The sequence below is a fragment of the Zea mays genome, chromosome 5 (assembly GCF_902167145.1).
Source record: "Zea mays cultivar B73 chromosome 5, Zm-B73-REFERENCE-NAM-5.0, whole genome shotgun sequence".
In the NCBI taxonomy this organism is placed as follows: Eukaryota; Viridiplantae; Streptophyta; class Magnoliopsida; order Poales; family Poaceae; genus Zea; species Zea mays.
The window spans coordinates 166,319,789-166,339,765 of NC_050100.1; the positions used below are offsets into that span (position 1 = coordinate 166,319,789).

Genomic DNA, 19,977 nt, shown 5'->3' on the forward strand with positions numbered 1-19,977 from the left:
CTATTTCCCGTTCGCGAGGAATCTCCATAACTTGGAGCCTCTCGCCCTTACAAATGATGATCACAAAGAAGCACGGAAGTAAGGGAGGGGAGAGCAACACACACAAGACTCAAAGCACGAACACAAACATGCACACAAGCCACAACTTGAGCTCACAACACAATGCGGGGAGTTCACTACTCAACTAGAGCTCAAGTCACTATCACAATTAATCAAAATGCACGAGAATGGAGTCTTGGTGCTTATAGATGATCAGAGAATGCTTAGGTGTGCTCCTCTATGCGCCTAGGGGTCCCTTTTATAGCCCCAAGGCAGCTAGGAGCCATTGGAGGCAATCTGGGAAGGCAATTCTTGCCTTCTGTCGGGTGGCACACCGGACAGTCTGGTGCACCACCAGACAATTACTGTTCATAGTCCGGTGCAGATCTCCTTCCAAAAATAGCATAGTCGACCGTTGCAGAATTGTAGCCGTTGGCGCACCGGACAGTCTGGTGCCCCCTGCCGACCGTTGGCGCGCCCACGCGTCGCACGTGGATTGCGCGGCCGACCGTTGGCGCAGTCGACCGTTGGCTCACCGGACAGACCGGTGCCTCACCGGACCGTCCGGTGAATTTTAGTCGTACGCCGTTGAACGATTCCCGAGAGCGACGACTTCGCCGCAGATGGCTCACCGGACAGTCCGGTGCACCACCGGATAGTCCGGTGAATTATAGTCGTACACCGCCGTCAGTTCCCGAGAGTGGCCTGTTCACCGGAGGCTGGCTTGGCGCACCGGACAGTGTCCGGTGCACCACCGGACAGTCCGGTGTGCCAGACTGCGCTGAGTCTTGGCTGCTTCGAGCCAAGTTCTTTTCTTCTTCTCTTTTCTCTGATTCCAGCACTTAGACAAATATATTAGTTCACAAAAACCAATGTACTAAGTCTAGAATCATACCTTTGCTTTGATTATCACTTTTCTCTTGATTTAGCACAAGAGGGTTCATTTAAATGTGTTGGGCACTTAATCACTAAAACATAATGGAAATTGCCCAAAGGCACATTTCCCTTTCAATTGTGGCGACATCAGAAGAACATATGCTGCTAGTCCTGATGTAGATAATTGACTACACTGGGCCAGATATGAGCAGACTAGGAAAAAACTTGACATTTTCTTGGTTTTATTTCATCTGGGTTGAAACTTGAAATAGTTCCTTGAGATTTGGATCAACTTTGCTTCTCGTTGAATATCTGCTATCACAATTTGAATCTGGTTTTTTTATTCATGGACACTTCTTTTTTTTGGGTTTCCTTGTAGACAAAAGTAGGGAGATGCTACTTTTTTAGAAAAGTGATCATGGACCAAATCCTATAGGTCGTTTTGGTTAGTTTTTCTTGATATTAGAGACACTTTTTGTCTGCTTGCATGTTTCAGTTTGAGTACTACTAGTGGCTAGACTTGTTTCAGTTTTAGAATACTAGGGACACTTCTTTCAGTTTCGGAATTCAGAGAAACTTCTTTTAGTTTTAGAATTCAGAGAAGTGTCTTTCAGTTTCAGGATTTAGAATATAAGGGACACTTTGTTCATCCATTGAAAGCCAAGTGGCTGGACTTGCGCCTTTTGTTTCCTTTTAAATTCTGTTGTATATGGTAGGGATTAACCGAATGGACTTTTTGAGATATAGATTAAATCATAAAGGGATTAAATTCCGAAGGGGATTAAGTGAAAGAGAGGGATCCACTCAATCTCTCTTTGAATTAGATCCAGTTGGGAAATAATCTCTTGCAAACGAACAAGCCCGTAGTGGACATAGAACCTGATCCCCAGTTCACCAATCACCATGGACCATAGAATGTTGTATATTAGAATTACCTTTTAGATTGGACTTCATACTACGTGCTTTCTCATTTTCAAATTATAAATCAGCCAAGTTATATATATATCTTTACTACTATTAAGAACCCAAGGGGTAGGCTGCCTCTCTTTGGTTCTGCCTTCCACCAATCTAGACCGTCCGTTCGTCGAGCACCACTCCCGCCCCCGCTGCACCGTCCATTCGTCGAGCATCACCTGCCCACCCACCCCTCCCCGCCTCCCTCGTAGCTGCAACCGACGCCGCCTCAATCTGCCTCTCTCTCCACATCGCCGCGCTGCCGAACGTGACGATGCGGCACCTCCTCTCCCGCTGCCGCGGCAACAGCCGCATCCCCACCGCCCACCACCACCACCTCTGCCTCCATGCCCTCTCCTCCTCCCCCTCATCGATCGTTTCACGCCGCCGCCACCGCAACCCTTGCAGCCCCAATCCCCCACGACAACCATGGCCGACGCGTAGGAGTCCCTCTCCTCCTCTGGGACCTCTCCACCGTCCTCACCACCCGTCACTTCGTCGACCACGAGAAGAACGTTCTCTCCGTCGTCTTCTCAGTCGACAACCGCCAGATCGTCTCCGCGTCCCGTGAAAAGACCATCAAGCTCTGGAACACTCTCGGCGAGCGCAAGTTTCCTGTACCTCATGACCTGTTCAATTTAGCGTCAGCCCCAACTGCTCCTTACTCCCACCACGTTCTTGGTAGCCCTGTAACCCCTTCAAGCAGCACCCCTTACATCGACGACTCTCGTTGACCTTATTTGTGCGCGCGCGTGCCTGTCTTGTTTTCTCCAGAGGCTGGGAACTATAAAGAGGAATAGGGTCCAGATTTGGATAATTGTCTAGATGTAATGCACATGCTCAGTCAGGTATGAGCTTATTGTTCAGTGTTTTCCCCTACAATGTAGAAGTTTCCTGATCTTTTGTTTGCCCTATTTTTTTTGTCTAATGAAAGACTGAAACTCATGTATTTTCATGGGCTTTCCTGGCCGTTAAAAAAGAATATGCAGTCATGAATTGGTAATCTATCTGTATTTTTGGTGTAGTTTTTTTCCTTATGTATGACCTTGGTGGTTTTAAAAGGATTCTACTATACTATTTTGCTACTATGAATGAAAACATATGACATCATTTTACCTTAATAATGTTTATTACTTGCCAGTTAATCTGATAAATCCATATCCAGCGTTATGTTTGAAAAAGGTAAATCAGAGAGGGAGAAGAGAACCAGGAAAGGGAAGATTTTCATTAGCGAAGTACTGTCCACTTTATAGTAATGCTTAGTGCACAACACATCTGATATTTTGGGATAAGTGTTGACACACCTGTAGAAATAACAATGATGGGGTAGGGTTAATTGATGATCCACTTGTTTCTTCAGGCTCTTGGAGAATCAGTTCTGCTGGGTGCAATTTATAGTCGCACAATATGGTTACTATACCTTGATAGCAGGGAATCATCAATCAGGAAGCGAAGGCAACAACTAATTAAGATGGTGAGCAATCTCAGGCTTCTGGTCCTTAAACTATGTGTTTTGTAATGACTTCTTTGGAACTTCTAGAAGTCAGCTGGATGAATAAATATAAAGTGAGCATCACCAAGCTGTGAGCATCACCAAGACTTCGTAATGGGATTTATTTATTTTTCTATATAAGCATCACCAAGCTTTCCTTAATATTATGACTATATTTATATGTGTAGTGATGTCAATTGCAGGGTCCATTAAGTGTAGAACAATGCTAAATACACATATTAATTTTCCAAATATTTTAATCTTATTACCTTTATTGTTGCGTAGTTTTTCCTTCCAAACAGTAAAAGCGGCCCTGGATTTGATTAAATGTGGGGCTGCTAAAGAAGCAGACCTTGATTTGGTGTTGGTGGAGGTTAATCTTAACAATATGGCACTAGACACTTCGACAAACTCTGATCTGTTCCATCACATACTGAATGAACTTCAAGCCCCTCTTATTGGTAAGTGTTTATATTTAGAGCTCTATTATTTTAAGGATTTCTCACCTATCCAAACTCACCATTCTAGGGTTATTCCTCCTTGTTGACAGCAATGTGTTCTTGTGACGACTAAGAGGCACTTTCCAAATGTATGAACCTGGAATAGCATGCCCTGTGCTATCTGCAACCGTGAAGGTATATAGTTGATCCGGTGATGTTTGAATTTTTTTGAGAATAACATGAGCAAACATTGAGTGCATAATGGATATACTAATTTTCCCAGGGGCAAGGCTACGCTTTACCAGCCGATGTCCAGTATGTCGATGTACAATGGGAGGTACCTGTGGTTCTTCCACTTCATGGTTGTCTGGCCCATGAGCTTACTTGCTCGGTGAACTTGACAGGTAAGATAAATGCCTAGGTGCAGTGGTTTTCATTAAAATGGTTTCTCTGGTCAGTTTGAAGACACATCAACTTCTCGATAGGCCTTGTAGTGGCATCAATGGCTTAGTTGCATTCTTTGTTTCACGGCTAAGGGTAGGGTCGCTTGTTCTTTGCATGTCACTTTCTTGGCTACTTAAAATTCTAGCTATTTTGTATTTGAGCCAAAACTATGTTCTTTGTTTGATGGCTACATTTATGAATATCTTGTGGAGCAGCACAAGACATAGTTTTGAATGATTTCTCATTTCTATTTACAGGAAGAGAACTCATCTCAAGATCATACCCTTTTAAGAATTGCTTGGAAGCTTAAGCCATTCTCTTTTAACAAGTTCTCAGCAAACAACTACCATGATAAAGGAGTTATTCGTACTATGGAGTCAAGTACTGAAGTTGTATCTGGATCCTTCTTGTATGTATATGTTGGGGGTCTCCTTCTCCCGAAGGTCCTCAAAACGCTCATTAACCGTTCTATTTTGTTATCTGTACACTGCAAGGTTAATGCCGAAGGTTGCCTTTGGATAGAACGTGCAGGTGTTCAGGGAAGAATGCTTTGGACGACCGTCGTATACGAGCTTCGGATGAAGCCAAATACATAAAGCCTTCGGAGGCTGAGGAATCAAGCCGAGGAGAAGGACAAATTTTCAGGTTCTATGATTGAAGCAACAACACATTTTGCTCTTTTGCAGTACCTTTAACAAAAGCTTGCAAGCATATGGCAGCCTCATCTAGGCTATATTTTCCCATTTTTTGCACATTGAACAGTTTATGGTTGTAGTAGCCTAACAAGCCACATGTTCTGCAAACCTGAAAAATATTCACACGTCACAAACTACTACTGGTAGCACATATACTGCAAACCTGAAAAAACACAAACCACGAACTACTTCTGGTATCACCTGGACTTTATAAGAATCATTTGAAAACACTAGGCGTTCAAATATTAGCATTCTAGCACCATATGCAATTAAACAATCACGTTCCATTTCACCAAGACGTGAGCCTGTAAACAATATTATATAATGGGAATAAGATAACCAAAAAGTACATAGTTCATTTGAAATCCTTATATGAATACATATTTATATTTTAAATCTTAATTAATAGTCTTTTTTCCTGGCCTTGTCATATGAAATCCTCCTGCTTGTTAGGTATGACAGTGACTGAACTATCGGCCATAGATTATACACAGAAGATGTAACTGTAGAATTGGAAGGGGAAGGGTGGCTGTTTGACAAGACCAGTTACCAATATTTACTAGGAAACAATTGCAACTAATCTTGATGAATTTCTTGAAATATCAGTAACAATTTCTGCTTATATATATTTGATGTGCACTTATATTTTTACTAATGTGGTTGACATAAAATCCTTACACCAGAAGTTATCTAGAAAGGGTTGTGCTGAATCTGCTATTGTAGAGCGTCTTAAGACAGACATTATTCTAGCTGTGAAGTTTAAAAAGGTCTAAAAATTTTGCAGTTACGAAGGGAATATCTAATTCAAAATTTGTCGAGCTTAAGTTTCTTCTTCAAATCCATTGTCGGTGGCTTGAAAAGGTAACTTAGTTATGCTTGACTACACTAATCACTGGAGGGTTCAATTTAATTGGGATTTACTTTTAGTAGTTTGTTGCTAAAATTTTATGATAAATGGAGAACCTTTATAAATAAACTATGTAAAAGGGAATTGCATACCTCATGATACTCAGACTCAAATTTAGACAGCTCAGAACATTTTGCATCAACCACTCTGATTACTTACTTTCCCTCTTCTAATACTCGACATTTTAAAGAGTTAGATCCTTCATTCCCTCGCTCTCTGTTTGATCATACTGTTAGCAGCCTTTCCACTGTCATAATTAGGCATCGAGTGCTCAGGAAACTGAAATGCTCCTCATTGTGGCACCATTCTGTGCTGCTGCTAGAGTCAACCCAGGATTTTGATAGCCAAGATTTGTCCAGTTTTGGAAAGGCAAGGTTCCAAGAGGGGGATTAGAAATGTTAGTGTTTAGTTGATTGGCATTCCCTGGAACTATTTGTGGTGAATTTCCAGCTTTAAGAGCAGCCATTAGAAGAGCTTGCTGCTGAGACATAAACGCCAGCTGCTGCTGTTGGACAGCAAATGGTGATGCCATATCGGACTGCAAAACATAGCTATTTCTTAGATAGACCATAGATGTGCCCTTTCTTTTATATAGAACCATTTTTCATGATTTTTTTTTCAAAGGAGTGCTGGTGCTCACCTTCTCAAACAAACTCATGATATCATTCTTTGCATTTTCTTGGGAAACAACTGGAGCTGAGGATAACGACACAGCTGGCGAATCTTTAAATAAGTCTTCTATTCCAGATGTAGACTGGGTCTTGCTTTCTGCTGGTTTGGCAGAATCTTTTTCCTCGGAGCTAGGTACTGGTTGTGCAGCTGAACAGTTTTGATATTCCATGAGCAACAGTACAAAAAAGTGACATGGAAATCCATAAATATCATACTAAGATCCAACAAAGTAAGAAAGGCACAATAAAATGAACACATAAATAGAACAGTTCATCAGTCGAATAGTCACAAGAACTTACACTGGAAGCCATCCCAGGCATTATCGTCGTTTGGAGATGACTCTGGCTCTTTCTCTATTGTTCCATCCATTGATAACATGTTAAAGAGATCAGTAGCATAATCAACTTTAGGAGGCGGCGCAACTGATGGCTTCTCAACTTTAGGGGGTGTTGCCTCAACTTTGGCAGGAGATTTTTGTGGCTGAGGAGGTGAAACCACCTTAGGAACTGGTGGTTCTACCTTTGGGGGCTGAGGTGATGCCTGCTTCCCATGCAATCATGCCAGATTAGAAAGGATTACATTGTTGTGTTAAAATAATTGGAATTAAGATTTCTGCAATGTGGATTACTTAGCCTGACTTAAGAACAAGAGCTAAATATTCAAAAGAGTCCTGTCTGAATACACATCTGCCAGTTTCACATTGACAAATTGACTGTTGTTTAGGAAAGCTTTGGTAGCAAAGGATTACCTGAGAGGGTATCCTTGAAGCTACAGGTGCAACTTTGCTCGGAAGAGCTGGTGAAGCATGGTTTTGCTCAAATGAAGATCTATGATGTCCACTCCAATTAGCACTAGCTGGAGACTCTTGGCTCTTCTCATCTCGAACACCGGAGGAAAGTCGCAATGTTCCATTCCTTGGTACCCATCTCTTGTCCTCATATCTACATTTCAGGCATAATATATTACGTGTAGATATTAGTGTTTGAAGAGTAGGAGGATAAGAATGACATATTCAAGGTACTGAAAGATCTGGGAAAATCATACTTTGCACGGATGAAATTCTCTATCCCAACCCTATCATATTTAGGAGGCAGCTCTGCTTCCCAATGGCTATTTGCTTTTTCGTTTCCCATTGCTGCAAGAAGATTAATACAACCATCATGAGGAATGCCATCGTGGCTTTATACAACTAAAAACGTCCTTCAAGTTTCCCATTGCTGCAAGGAGGGCACTTTTTGATTCGTGATGGTCTCGGATGAAAATCTCGGGCTGAGAAGAATGAACGATATATGCAAAAGCTCACAAGGAGCAGGCTGAGAGAGATGTAAGTACATATGCTTTTCATATCCATATCAACTTGATTATGCTTGCTTTAGTCCATGTCAACACTCAAAACAGTCTACACTCTGGTGTTCATTTCAGAGATGAAATAGACCAAGTAGTCTACACTCTGGTGTTCATTTCAGAGATGAAATAGACCAAGTAACAACTCACCTTTGATTATAGCATATCTCACCAACATTTGTTATTATCTAAAATTGTTTTCAGCTTTCATATCTCACCACATTTTCAGTCCGTGATTACAGCATGCCTTGGTCCTTTAACTACACTTGCTTGGATGCTAACAACCCACTTGTTTGTTTGGACATTGTGAATTACAGAGAATTGGAGACACTTTAGACTTCGAAATTAAGAGGTGGTCTACTGGAAAACAGGGCAACTTGCGCGCTTTGTTATCAACTTTACAATATGTGAGTTGATGATACTTTTGGTACTGGAGAATGAAGCTAAACTGCATGTGGTTTCTACCTATGGCTCTGCTGCTGCGCTCTTGTAGATTCGTCTGAGTGACAAGAAGGTAGATTACCAAATCCAGAAGCTCACCAATGCGGCTGACAATGCCACTGCTCGAGAGAAATCAGGAAATGCAGAGGCGAATGGGAAGGATGGGCATTCGGATGAGGAAGACCTCCTGAAGTATAGGCCAAACCCAGATATGATGGACACAGACTGGTCCTGATGGTCAGGTGATGCTTTTCACTTCCTTAATGATTCTATACACTTGTTACATCGCTAAACAGATGCCAGATGCTTCCTTTTGTGCATTCACAAACACCGTACATGAACATTACTTTATGAAATGACTACAATAATTAATAACTTGTCCGCACTTGCAATATTGGAACATATCAGTTGGTTTAGCGCAAATATCAATAAGTTCTCATATTTGTGTTCGTTCAACTTCTCATCCACCAATCACCAATGTGGTATACCTTATAGTGGTCGTTAGAAAAATATACTATGCATAATATTCTAGGTTATTTTTCTGTAATTGTAATTAGAACTTAGGCACATAAGGCTAGCCTATGAACCTGCAATTGAAGGTTTTTGCATTCTGTAAGCTTGAAACCCTTTTTGGGCTATCCCACATTCAACGTAGGCATATTGTGGTGCAGTTCAGTGATTAGTTGATATCGAATGGCATATCTGAGATTGGCTTATCTTTCCATTATCTTTTCTAAACTGATACGTTCACTGCAGAACATAAGGAAGACAACTTTTGTGCTTCACAAGTTGTCTATGGCCAAGGCTAAGCGATACCTTGAGGATATTATTGCTCACAGGCAGTCAATTGTCTTCCGGAGATACTGTGGTGTTGTTGGTCGCACCACACAACCATAGTCTCGACATTCCAATGGTTAGGGCCACTGGTCTGTTAAACAGCTAGGTTCATTTTGGACTTACTGAAGAATGTTGAGAGTAACACTGATGTATAGCTTATTTCTCTTTCTTTTTAAATGTGCACAAGATTTTCTACTGTTTGGTTTGCCTTGCATTTCTGTTATTTTTTAGTGAAAGACTTGGTTGTGGACAACCTCTATGTTTCACTTATCCAGGTGAACCTAGCCCAGAAGCAGCACAGACACATAGATAGTATGTATTTGAAGGATGGGCATTCATTCATGTAATGATGTTGAATAACATATTTAACTTTGCTGTTTTGCAGCGTACATGTCCTCACCTTGCACATTGAGTTGTTCCTGTTAGAGAACGAAGATCCCATGAGGAAAGAGGTATTTCACATGTTCATCAAATTTCAAATGCCATCTAGATATTTTGAGGATCTTGCATTGGTTTTTAGAGTTGTTTTGACTTTGGTTCTTGTGATACATGCTCTACAGCATCCTTCCATTTTAGTTAAGTAAAACTGCCTAACAGATGGTTGCCGACATTTTAGGTAAGGAAACGGGCGAAGCGCTCAGAGTCTAGGCGGGGCCGGTGAGGATTCAACGCTCGAAAGAGGCCCTGTAGGCAACGGCAGTGGCGGTTAACACAATCTTGGAGCAGGCCTTCATCGAGGTCAGAGCCAGCGCGTGGTGGTCTCCTCGGTCCGCAGTGTGGTCGGCCTCGTCTATACGAAAGGTTCAACACTGCTTCCCCTTTCCTTGACTTTGAATATGAAATGCGTAGATCTGTGCAATGGAATGATCTGCGAAATGGTTGTTCCTTGATCAGTGAATATGAAATGGCTAGATCTGTCAAATGCCTTGTTCTATGAAAAAATTTGTTCCTTGAATACGATGAGTACTACGATGCCAGTGCTTTCCACTTGTGTACACAGAAATTGTTTTGTTGATGACGACCAAAAGTATGCGATAACTCATCTTCGTGTCTATGCACCAGCGATTCCCTTGAAACCCTTAATATGATTTTGCATTAATTATTTCTCACTGATCTGGAAGATTTAGGAAGGCTATATTTACTTGACCTTCTACCTTTCTTTTGCATTAATTTTCAGAGATGCTCTGAATTTAGTTACTCAAATTTTCTAATTGAGTCACTGATGGGTTAGCATTGCAGGGGAGTCAATTTGATTTACCAAAACTGCATGATCAGTGGGTTCCCTATTTTAGTAACATCTGGATTCAATTTTGATTTACCAAAACTGCATGCTCAGTGATTTTTTTAACTGGATTTCACATTATTTTACAGAATTGCATTAATATTAGAGCAGAAAAATTATAGCACCTTGCAATAACTGTCAGCCTGCAAAATTGTGTGGATTTTCATAAAGTGTCTTAATGCCAGTAGTACTGTATTAATAACTTTACAATGCAATTCACATAAAAACAGCTAATGCAATTGGTTGTAACCACACGACTTGACCCTGAACTAGAAATGCCCTTGTTACTCACTGATCCATTAAAATTAGTCCATGCATTTCTGGTTTCCCTAGCTGAATTAGATTTGGCTGCAACTTGTGTGATGCATGTTGGACGTCCCTTTTGGCTGCATTGCCCTGGTCAGTTGCAGTAACAGCTTCAAACTAATGAGGCTTGTAACCCTCACGTCTGTCAGACTCAAATCTTTCTATCGAAGGCCCGTTTCATGTCGCCTTCTATGATTGTCAATTATGTGTGATTCATGGCGCTCTGTTCCTACCACCTGCTGTAATGACCTGAACAAAATTGATCATGTGAACACTACGCTACACTGAATAGCAACATATAGAATTTGACCTCTCATGGTTCCTAAAATAGGCTTACCTTCTCACATGAGTAGGACAACCGCTTTTCTGCTTCCAGTTCAGTTAATGATTTCTCTCCCCATTTTTTGACAGCCATTTCAACTGTATCCTTGACGGATGATAAGGTTTGTTTTGAAAGTTCACATGTGAACAAGCTCTCGTTCATCTGAAGGAAAAATAAGTGCAGTAAGTCATTAGATAAACTTATATCACAAGTTAAATCAAATACTGAAATACATCTACCCGATGCAAAAGTCCCACAATCTCAAGACCATCAGTTGTTGCTCATGTCACTACTGAACCTATAGCCAGTTATGTGCCTTCCATGTCTTTCTTGGTGGCATCTGCTTTTTGGATACAATAACGCCATCTATTCGAAATTATGTACTTGGCATGCTTGAAGCTCACTTCGTTCTGTGAATGGATCGATGCACGTATTGGTAGCATTTGCTTGTTCTGCCCTTTAGATCAGATTGGTTGTTACTTGCTAAACTGAGTAGGGCTACCTCATGCAATGGTCATTTCTTAGGATCTGTGTATATGCTGATCCTAATATACAGGACGTTATGGTTGATACCTGACGATTTCCCACCTGATGTTTTCCCTTTGAATTTGTAGGATTATTCCAGAAAATATGGGATACATTTTATCTCATCCTAGATTTTCTGTTCTAAATGCCTACCTAGCAACAGCTATGGTTGTTTGCTTATGAAAATATGTAGTCTAAACATGCTCCTCTTATATGCCTTTGGTCATTTGCGTTACTTTGCTAGAGTAGTAGCTGAATACACTTCGCTTGAATTACCTTGACACAAACACACGTACTCGCTGCTCCGCGGCTCGCTGCACTGCCCATGCAACTGCCCCGCTGACATAGACGCTGAGACCTTCTCTAGATGCCATCTATCAGATGTTATTATTGAAGTTTTAATTCAGACTTATCTTCCTATTACCTTAGCGAATTTTATATTTTGTGAAAGGTTTGTTGTTCACAACTTGCAAAGTGTGATATTTATATTAAGAAATCTTACTGTTGTAGTGATGTCAACAATTGCCGAGACGACGATGACGGCGCCCGCTCGCCATGGAGCGCGGGCAGCAGCAGAGGCTGCACCGCGCCGCGCACCGTCTCCTGCGACGCCGGGTTGCGGTACATGCACCGCACCGTCAACGAGTGCGGGTGGCTGCCCAGCGGCGCCCGCACCTCCACCAGCAGTTCGCGCTCCTCCTCTGCGTACATCTCGCCCAGCCGCATGCTCACCCCCGTACCACCGAAGACTGCCACGACTTGCTGCCCAGGCCTGCACGAGTACACCGCCGTGATCTCCCCCGTCGGGAACGCCAGCTCCAGATGCACCTCTTGCATCACCACGCTCACCAGCCCGCCAAGGCACTTGGCGAACGCGTGCTCCACGGGAGGCTCCTCCTCGCACTCGGACACAAGAGGAGGCGGGTCGCCGGGGCCGATGGGGATCTCCACATGGGTGAAGCGCGTTGCTGGGGCCACCGCTGGCCGCCCAAACTGCTTCCTTGACGAGTTTTCCGGCGCTGCCGACTGCTGTTGCTGCTGTTGGGTGTCGGAGAGCAGCATGACGGTGGCCACCGGGTTGCGGTCCTGCCGGTCCTCGAGCACCTTGGTGGCCTTGCGCAGCGCGTCGCCCACGCACAATGCTGCCCCAGCGTTGCCGTGGTCGTGGTCGTGGTCGCGGCGGCCGCGCAGACGACAAGGCGGTCGACGATCTGCCGCGCGGACTTCGTCAAAGAAAGATGCAAAGCACTTTATAGGTAAGATGGATTATCAAATAATATTATTTGACATTTAGGTTTTTTTGTTTCAGAATTTTTAGATGGTAGATTGCTAAACTTGGCTATTCCTATTAACCATTGTTTCATCTGTAACAGAGTTCTCGAACAAGGTTCCTTCGATTAAGTCATATCGCATTATACTCGGTGATGTGAGAGACAAGCTTTACAGTACACATGAGCGGGCATGTCAATTGTTATCCAGTGGATATGCTGACATTCTTTAAGAATCTACTGTCACAAACATTGAGAAGGTCAACTATTGATCAAAGAACCTTTGAATTGCACCAGTTGAATAGTGTTTTTTTCTTAAGTTATATGCCTCACATTGAATTGTCTCATTCATTGATGCCATTCGATTATATGCATGTTATATTCCTATTGTACAATTCATTCAAAGTGTCTTCTCATTTTTCTACACTTCTAAATCTACTTGCTAACGAATTATGCATAAGTTATTTTCCTCTCACCGCACTCACAAATCCAAACCAATTTTCTATTGGTCCATGACTGATTAAATTAATAGTAATTAATGGAAGGGACTTTGACCAGGCTTAGGTCATTTGCTTTGTTTGTCGGTGGAGATCAAGAAAGCAGAACCAAATAAATCCTCCAATCCACCAGACCACCACCACCACCAGTGTATGGTAGAAATGCTAGGTCAACATATGATAGTGGCTCTAAGGACCACCCTTCAGCTGACAACTATGGTGCATTGGTATAATAGCTGGATATGAACATATGAGCTACATCGCTCATCAATGAAAGATGCAAAGCACTATATAGGTAAGATGGATTAGCAAATAATATTGTTTGACATTTAGGTTTTTATATTTTATATAATACACTATTAGGTGAGTGCATGTGCGTTGTAGGCCTGGGTTTCTCTTTGATATCATTACGGACGGCTCGCGAATGTTGTCATCCATCTCATAATCGTATAACACATATGTATATATAAGTTATCGAGATATTATATGTTCCAGATGCAATGCACGGGTACTGGCCTATCTTATATAATACACTAGGTGAGTGTCCGTGCGTCACAGGTCTAAGTTTCTCTTCTATATCATCCCGGACAGCTCGCATATATGTCATCTTCTATCTCATAACTATATAACACATATGTGCATATATAAGTTATTGAGATATTATATGTCTCCGTTGCAACGCACGGGCACTGACCTAGTATATATATATATATATAGTTTGATTATGTATTTAATATAACTTATAGAAAATATATGCATCTAGAAAAAATAAAATGGCTTACAATTGGAATGAAGGAAATAGTAATTTATTTGACCCCTTATGATAAACTGTCATAAAATGATTATATATTTATTGACTCCTTCACACTAAGTAGTGTAAAAAAACTTAATTGATTTGTTATAAGTTTTTTTCATTAACTAAATAACATAGAGTCTAATTTTTTTCAAAAAAAAATATTTCAAAAAATCTGGAATTCAAATATACGTATACTGCGACATTGCATTTGCAGGAGCATCAAATCTGGATGTGAGCTTTCTCTTCAGCCACCCTTATTCTGATTTTATTCAAATATTATAAGTACTAATTAATATGTAGCTGTAGCAACGTATGAATACTGTAAAATTCAAATTATGATATATTTATATTTTAATATTGATATATTATTGCAAATATTAATTTATATTATAGATGCCATGATGCTGTATTTATAAATAATCTATAAATATTTGTTTTTTTTCTTGTGTTACACCACTCTAATATATTTGCTAACTAGTCGGTTGCCCTTGCGTTGCGACGTTTTACAACAATACTGTCGGGTACCGTAATTAGGGGTACCCCCACCACTCCTAATCACGGCTAGTAAACACCTTCAGAGCATACCGCGAAGACTGACGGCTCGGGTCAAAGTCAAGGCTTCGTCTACCAAGGGACGCGGTATCACCTCGCCCGAGCCCGGCCTCGGGCGGAACAGTGGTTCCGGACGAATCCACGCCTCACCCGAGGGTCTCCTCAGACAGTGAGCGCACCCTCGGCTCATCCAAAGGCAAGCCTTGTCGTGCAAGCGACTTTGGCCAAATCGCCTTACCAGCCGACCGTGTTGCATGTGCATTTAATGCTGGGGTCGCCTGACACCTTATCCTGACACGCGCGCCTCAGTCGGCAAGGTCGAAGTGACCGCAGTCACTCCGCCATTTCACTGACCGATCTGACAGGAAAACAGCGCCGCCCGCCCCGCTCCGGCTGCTGCGCCAACCACCCGGGCGAAACCGACAACAGTCGAGTTCAGCCTCGGACGCAACAGAAAGCTCCGCCTCGCCCGATCCCAGGGCTCGGCCTCGGCCTCGGGAGGAAATCTCCGCCTCGCCCGACCCCAGGGCTCGGCCTCGGGAAGAATCACGTCCTCGCCCGACCCTAGGTCTCGGCCCCAGCCTTGGCCTCGGAGGAGTCGCCGCCTCGCCCGACCTCAGGCTCGGATCAACCGCGCCACGAGGGATGCATTATTACCCTACTCCTAGCTAGCTCAGGCTACGAAGGAACAAGACCGGCGTCCCATCCAGCTTACCCCGGTAACAGGCGATGGTGGTTTCCTGCATGCAACCATGACGTCGGTGGTTCTCAAGCCCCCTACGGAAGCAAGGAGACGTCAGCATGATCCATACAGCACCAACACTCGTACTGCTACAAGGCTCAAGGCACTTCTCCAACGACCACGATACTATCCCTATAGGACTCGAGGCGTCCCCCCAACGGCCACGTTGTTATCTGTACAGGGCTCAGGACACTTCCCTTCCAGCCACGTTAGCTCCCAGCTACACCCCATTGTACAACTGGGCATCTCCTTACGTCTATAAAAGGGGGTGTCCAGGGCCCCACAGGGGGGAAGAGGAGAAAAAAAAGAAGGATGAAGGGACGAGCATACGAACATATGAACATCCGAACGCACGGCGGAAGAAGATGAGCGGGTGTCGGACCCTCTCTCTCTCTCGCTCTCTGCTACTCGCTCCCTCTCGCCCTCGCCCTCGCTCTCTCGCAAGGCTTGTAACCCCTACTACAAGCACCCCGGTGCAGGATAATACAAGGCTCATTCCCCCACTTGTGTTCCATCTCGCACCAACTCATCTGGGTAGGGGCACGCAGCGACAAATTCACTCGTCGGTCCAGGGACCCCCCAGGTCCGAAATGCCGACAGTTGGCGCGCCAGGTAGGGGCCTGCTGCGTGTTAACGAACACTTTCCCGTTGAGTTCCAGATGGGTAGACTTCAGCAACCTCTTTAGCCCGGGACGGTGCTCCGCTTCGGAAGTCTCGAGTTCATGTCCCTCGACGGCAGCTACGACATGGTACTCCTCCCTCCACACCACGACGACAACGACAGTCAACGGCTCGCCCGACGGAGGCGACCTCCACGACGGCATCTCCCCGCGGTGGAAGAGGAACACTTCGGTCATCCCCGCCACCCTCCTCATCGGAGGAGACGGAGACGGGGCAACCGTGGCCACGCAGGAGGCGGCACCTTATCGACTGTCGAACCAGAGCGAGCCGACAACGCCGGCACTCCTCCGGGGGACATGTCAGGTGTTGTCCTCGCGCCTGGGACAACGGCGAGTGCCGCTTCTCCGCAACGAGCCAGCCCCAAGCGGACCGACGACGCCAGCACCCTCGCAAAGGACCTGTTGGGCGTCACCCTCATACCTGAGATGACGTGTGCTCCGTCCCCAACGCGACTTCACCACCGTCCATCGATCAAAAGGTACCGTCCGTATTCCACCATGTTCCCTTTCGATTCAGCTTCAATCCACCTAGCGACCCCGCTACGGTGAGCGCTTTCGTAAGGGCGTATCCAAACCTTCCGGGGTACCATATGTGGTCGACCTGGGACCAACTAACAGCCATCTCAACCTCCGGACCGGCGGGTTCCAAGGAAGAGGACGACCCCGACTTTGGTTGGGATTTCTCTGGCCTCGATGATCCCGGTGCCATGCGGGACTTTATGTCCGCATGTGACCACTGCCTCTCCGGTTGCTCTGATGATCGCCACGGCCTTGACGACGAGGGTTACGGCCCAAGTTGCGAATGTTTCCACGTCGATCAGGGAGATCACAACGAAGGCAACCACCTCGGTATGCCGGAGGTTGACGATCCCCCTGGGCCCGCATCTCGCGTTGACATCCCGCGGGAGCTAGCTATGGTCCTAGTCCCTGCGGGGGGTCAGGACACACAGCTCGAGCAAATCCGCGAGATGTAGGCCAAGGTCGACGAGGAAGCAGGGCGGCTTGTGCAGCTCCGACAGAACATCGAACAGGAGTGGGCAGGCCGAACACTCGCCGGAGGAGCCTGTCATCGGGCCCGGAACATCCAGCGCCGCATCATCGACAATGCCAGGGCAGCGCTGCCCCCGGCCGTCACCGGGTCTGGCCAGGACCTAGCTGCAGCGGCGATGCTACTTCGAACCATGCCAGAGCCATCCACCACCGAGGGACGGCGTATCCAGGGTGAACTCAAGGATCTCCTGGAAGGTGCCGCAGTTCGACGAGCCGAGAGCTCTGCCTCCCAGAGGCGAGCTAACCCCTCGGAGCATCACACGGCGTCCTCCCGACACATGCGGGAGGCCTCGGTCCATCTCGAGCGCACATGGGACGAGGCACCTGCCGCTCGGGATCGCCTTGGCAACAAGCATCACCATCGCGACCATCGAGCCTGCCTCGACGAGAAGGTGCGCCGAGGCTACCATCCCAGGCGTGGGGGACGCTGTGACAGCGAGGAGGATCGGAGTCCCTCGCCCGAGCCACCCGGTCCACAAGTCTTCAGCCGCGCCATACGACGAGCGTCGTTCCCCGCCCGTTTCCGGGCCCCGGCTACCATCACTAAGTACTCGGGGGAGACGAGGCCAGAGTTGTGGCTCGCGGACTACCGACTGGCATGCCAGTTGGGAGGGGCGGACGATGACAACCTCATCATCCGTAATCTACCCCTTTTCCTCTCCGACGCCGCCCGGGCCTGGCTGGAGCATCTACCTCCTGCGCAGATCTCTGACTGGAACGACCTGGTCAAGGCTTTCGCGGGAAATTTCCAGGGCACGTATGTGCGCCCTGGGAACTCATGGGATCTCCGAAGCTGCCGCCAGCAGCCTGGGAAATCCCTCCGAGAGTACATCCGGCGGTTTTCGAAGCAGCGCACCGAGCTGCCTAACATCACCGACTCAGACGTCATCGGAGCTTTCCTCGCCGGCACCACTTGCCGAGACCTGGTGAGCAAACTAGGGCGCAAGACTCCCGCCAAGGCCAGCGAATTGATGGACGTCGCCACCAAGTTCGCCTCGGGTCAGGAGGCGGTCGAGGCCATCTTTCGGAAAGACAAGCAGCCTCAGGGGGAGCCGAAGCAAGACGCCCCCAAGGCGTCCGCCCAGCGTGGCGCGAAGGAGAAGGCCAAGAAGAAGGTGCAAGCGAAGCGCAACGCCGCTGACGTGAATCTTGTCGCTGCTGCCGAGCACAGGAACCCTCGGAAGCCCCCTGGAGGGGCCGGCGCGTTCGACAAGATGCTCAAGGAGCCGTGCCCCTATCACCAGGGTCCCGTCAAGCACACCCTTGAAGAATGTGTCATGCTCCGGCGCTACTTCCATAAGGCCGGGCCCCCGGCGGAAGATGGCAAGGGCCAAGGCAACAACACAAAGGAGGGCGACAAGGAAGAGGAGTTCCCCGAGATCCACAACTGCTTCATGATTTATGGTGGGCAGGTGGCGAACGCCTCGGCTCGGCACCGCAAGCAGGAGCGCCGGGAGGTCTGCTCGGTAAAGGTGGTAGTGCCAGCCTACCTAGACTGGTCTGACAAGCCTATCACCTTCGACCGAGGCGACCACCCCGACTTCGTGCCAAGCCCAAGGAGGTACTCGCTCATCGTTGATCCGATCATCGGGAACGTTAGGCTCTCCAAGGTCCTCATGGACGGAGGCAGCAGCCTCAACATCATCTACGCCGAGACCCTGGAACTCTTGGGGGTTGATCGGTCCGAGGTCTAGGCCGGTGCGGCACCCTTCCACGGGATCGCACCCGGAAAGCGTATCCTGCCCCTCAGACGGATTGACTTGCTGAAAGGGAATTAGGCTTACACCTATTTTCTATACTAATTTTGGTGGTTGAGTTGCCCAACACAAATAATTGGACTAACTAGTTTGCCCAAGTTTATAAGTTCTACAGGTACAAAGGTTCACCATAAGCCAATAAAAAGACCAAGAGAAAGGGTTCAAACAAAGGAGCAAGGGCCAACCGAAGGCACCCTGGACTGGTGCACCGGACTGTCCGGTGCACCACCGGACAGTGTCCGGTGCACCAGGGAAGACCGACTTCAAACTCTTCACCTTCGGGAATTCTCAGAGCCGGCGCGCTATAATTCACCGGACTGTCCGGTGTACACCGGACAGTGTCCGGTGCTCCAAGAGGACGCGGCTCTGAACTCGCCAGTCTCGGGAATTCACTTCGGCTGCTTCGCTATAATTCACCGGACATGTCCGGTGTACACCGGACTGTCCGGTGTAATGGCGGACCAACGGCTACTTCAGCACCAACGGTCACCTGCAGGCGCATTAAATGCGCGACAGAGAACGCAGAAGTCAGGCTCGCGCGTGCTGGCGCACCGGACACTCTACAGTGCATGTCCGGTGCGCCACCGGACATCCCAGCGAGCCCAGCAGTCATAGCTCCAACGGTCAGAACCCTAACGGTCGGGTGACGTGGCTGGCGCACCGGACATGTCCGGTGTGCACCGGACTGTCCGGTGCACCATGCGACAGACAGCCTTCACCAACGGCTAGATTTTGGTTGGTGGCTATAAATACCACCCCAACCGGCCACTTCAAGGTGTGGGAGCCCAAGCAACATTCCAAGTCATCTAGTTGACATACTCAAGCCCTCCCAACCACATATATTCATTGATCCATCCTATACACAAGATTTAGTCCACTACAACCCACACAAGTGCCACAAAAGCAAGAGCAAGCAAAAGAAAGTCTCTTGTGTGTTTTAGCTCTAGTGCCTTGTGAGATTCATTGAGAGATAGTGTGTGCTACATCTTCGTGTTCATTTGTGCGTGGAGTATTGACTCCCATCGAACTTCCTCCAAAGTTTTGGAGGCTTGTAAAAGC

General features: G+C 46.3%; 1 protein-coding gene and 1 pseudogene across 2 annotated transcripts; both read right to left on the reverse strand.

Moving 5' to 3' along the window:
- Positions 1-6,118: 6,118 nt before the first annotated feature.
- Positions 6,119-6,703, reverse strand: LOC109939812 (uncharacterized). Its single transcript, NM_001369174.1, has 2 exons — positions 6,488-6,703; positions 6,119-6,385 (listed from the first exon to the last, which is right to left on the reverse strand). Exons 1-2 carry the CDS (start codon positions 6,686-6,688, stop codon positions 6,119-6,121), a joined length of 468 nt encoding a protein of 155 aa, NP_001356103.1. The 5' UTR covers positions 6,689-6,703.
- Positions 6,704-6,877: 174 nt separating this feature from the next.
- LOC103628648 (ADP-ribosylation factor GTPase-activating protein pseudogene) lies at positions 6,878-7,652 on the reverse strand (annotated as a pseudogene). The gene is made up of 3 exons (NR_161170.1): positions 7,564-7,652; positions 7,268-7,460; positions 6,878-7,059 (listed from the first exon to the last, which is right to left on the reverse strand). The product of NR_161170.1 is annotated as an ADP-ribosylation factor GTPase-activating protein pseudogene (transcript).
- Positions 7,653-19,977: the final 12,325 nt, after the last annotated feature.